We start from the raw sequence: 2,283 nt of genomic DNA, 5'->3' as shown, positions 1-2,283 counted from the left end.
TATATATATATATATATATATATGTAATATAATTATATCCAAGACACTTGCCATGATCATGTCATGCAACTTCTGAATTAGGATACTGGCACCTTTTTTGGCCCAATTCAGCCATGTTTAACATAGTTTTTTTTCCTGTTGTCAGTTCCTCTTAGACTTGTGTGACTTTGTGTTGTCAGTGTGTGTCTGGGCTGCTGACAGCTGTCTCCATGCGTCCACAATGAGCACCAGCGGTATGATGATCCACAGCACGTTCATGAACACAAAGTAGAACCAGAAGTAGATTGGGTGTCCCAACTCACTGTGAGCATACCCATCTCTGTGCTCGGTGTAGAAGTAAAGCACTGCTCCATACAGCTGGCCTGGAATCAGATTATGTAATAAGACCCATCGCGTAAATATGACAAACAACAACATATTAGAATCTGAAAACCTGCTGATGATTTTTGTAGTAATTACACCATTTTACTGCACCTAATGAAATGATGAGTTGCAGAACAAATCTGTAGGGCTTGTTAGTTAAGAAGGCGAACACAGCCCAAAAGCTGAAAGGACCCCATAACCATGCAGTCACAGTCTCCATACAGACAGTGAAGTTATCCGCTCTAGAAATATGCAGGGTAAAAAAAGTAAGTAACATTTATATATATTTTTTTGTGCAAAAGTTCAACATAGTTCTGTGCAAAGATGAACTCACATTACATATCGACTGTCCCCTTTTGAGTACTCTTTCCCTGTAAGAAAAATATATAAAACATGATGACTGTTATAGACTGCACCATCACAGTTTAGACACTTTTCTAAACATGCTTTTCTTGTTTGTACTCACACAGCTGTGACAGGAAACTCTGGTCTCCTGGAATAATATCATAGTACAGTGAGAACCATCCCTCAATGACGCCATGGATGAAACCACAAACGGCAAACCAGCACGCAGCCAGACGCCTCCATGTCCCCAGCCTGCCAGTGGTCCCTTTCTGGCCGGTGATCAGCCAGGTCACAAGCAGAAACACCCCAGACACAGAAAACAGGAACGCCAGAATCTCTGACATAGATCGGTCATTGGCCACATAGGTGGGAATCAAAAGGTCCCGTGGCCAGTAGGGATGAAGAACATCAGTTGCTGAATCCATCATCTGTTTCAAGAAAGGATGGTCAACACTCACAGTAGATCTAAACTTAATTGATTTCAACAATGTGATAAAGATATTGCACACATAAGTCAGTTTAATATATAGGCTACATGATCGCTCAATGCATCGCGCTCTACGCTGCACTGCACAAACATCATTTATCCCAAATTTACAGACTGTTATCAGAGTTAATTAAGTTTTATTCAGGGAGCTTATAGCAGACAAAAGCAATACGACTTTTTGTTCTTACCGGTGATGCTACTAAAATGGGTGTTTAACCTCTGTATTATATAAAGAGTATTAGATAAATTAAAAATTATGAATATCCTAAAGATCCAATAGTCCAAAGCTCTCTAACTGTATGCCATATCAGTGCCGATTACCTCAAACCGGAACTCAACTCACTACAGCATGGGGCGGTTACTTGTGATTACGAAGACCAATCATACGTCCGTATGCATAGAACTAGCAGCACATGCGATCTGCTGGCCCGTTGATTGGCTTTTCATCTCGGAACATGAACGTTTTCGTTGACAACCACCAATGCAAATATGTCTTGCACTCCAAATACCGCCCCCTCTCTCATTTAATAGTTCAACCTTTCAAAAGTTAGTGAGGGGGGAATTACGGCACTTTAAGATATTGCATTTGAACATAAATGTTTCCAATAAACAAGCTTTTTCACTTTGACGGGCTGTACAAGAATAGGCATAGCACTAAGCAGAACTAAGTGAAAGCAAGATTTCTAAAGACATGACACGTTATGTTTTGAAATGCTGTGATACTTTGATATGTAGGCTAGCCTATGTTACGACATCAGATCAATTAAGGACAAGAATATTGAAATCGCCCAAACGGCCTGAAAACAGACTCAACCAGTCGAAACAAAATAACACAGGCACTCAACATGAGAAATTTCAAAAATATCAGTTGTTAGCATTTGCTGGTTGCAACACCGATTAAGTTGTGTACATTTCCTCATTGACATTTGGTAGTTTTACGCCAAAAAATCGCAGTATATTCATTGTAGTATATTATTATACTTTGGTACAAGAACCAATATGGTTAGAACTAAATAAAAAGTGTCCTCCCAAGCCGTGTCAGGGATTTTCACCCTGCCGTGACCCGGATTCGAACCGGGGTTGCTGCG

General features: G+C 40.2%; 2 protein-coding genes across 6 annotated transcripts in view; one reads left to right on the top strand and one right to left on the bottom strand.

Moving 5' to 3' along the window:
• Nucleotides 1–1,552, bottom strand: part of ebp (EBP cholestenol delta-isomerase) — a 1,833-nt gene extending 281 nt beyond the window's left edge. The window contains exons 1-5 of one of the 5 annotated variants that reach the window (XM_032520767.1): nucleotides 1,384–1,552; nucleotides 830–1,136; nucleotides 698–734; nucleotides 475–605; nucleotides 1–362 (exon numbers count right to left, since the gene is read on the bottom strand). The exon at nucleotides 1–362 is cut by the window's left edge and continues 281 nt beyond it. In XM_032520767.1, coding sequence (XP_032376658.1) covers nucleotides 142–362; nucleotides 475–605; nucleotides 698–734; nucleotides 830–1,136 — 696 coding nt within the window. In that variant the 5' untranslated portion in view covers nucleotides 1,384–1,552 and the 3' untranslated portion in view covers nucleotides 1–141. Of the gene's footprint in view, nucleotides 363–474; nucleotides 606–697; nucleotides 735–829; nucleotides 1,176–1,383 lie in introns of all 5 variants that reach the window. The other 4 variants (XM_032520771.1, XM_032520768.1, XM_032520770.1 and 1 more) reach the window with 4 other exon arrangements.
• The window catches only part of LOC116692455 (rho-related GTP-binding protein RhoA-C), a 732,216-nt gene that overhangs the window by 103,339 nt on the left and 626,594 nt on the right, over nucleotides 1–2,283 (top strand). The window lies entirely within an intron of this gene.

This window comes from Etheostoma spectabile, chromosome 7 (genome assembly GCF_008692095.1).
Source record: "Etheostoma spectabile isolate EspeVRDwgs_2016 chromosome 7, UIUC_Espe_1.0, whole genome shotgun sequence".
Taxonomy (NCBI): domain Eukaryota; kingdom Metazoa; phylum Chordata; class Actinopteri; order Perciformes; family Percidae; genus Etheostoma; species Etheostoma spectabile.
Note: the sequence above shows the minus strand (reverse complement) of the source record. Positions and strands in the feature narration are given on the sequence as shown.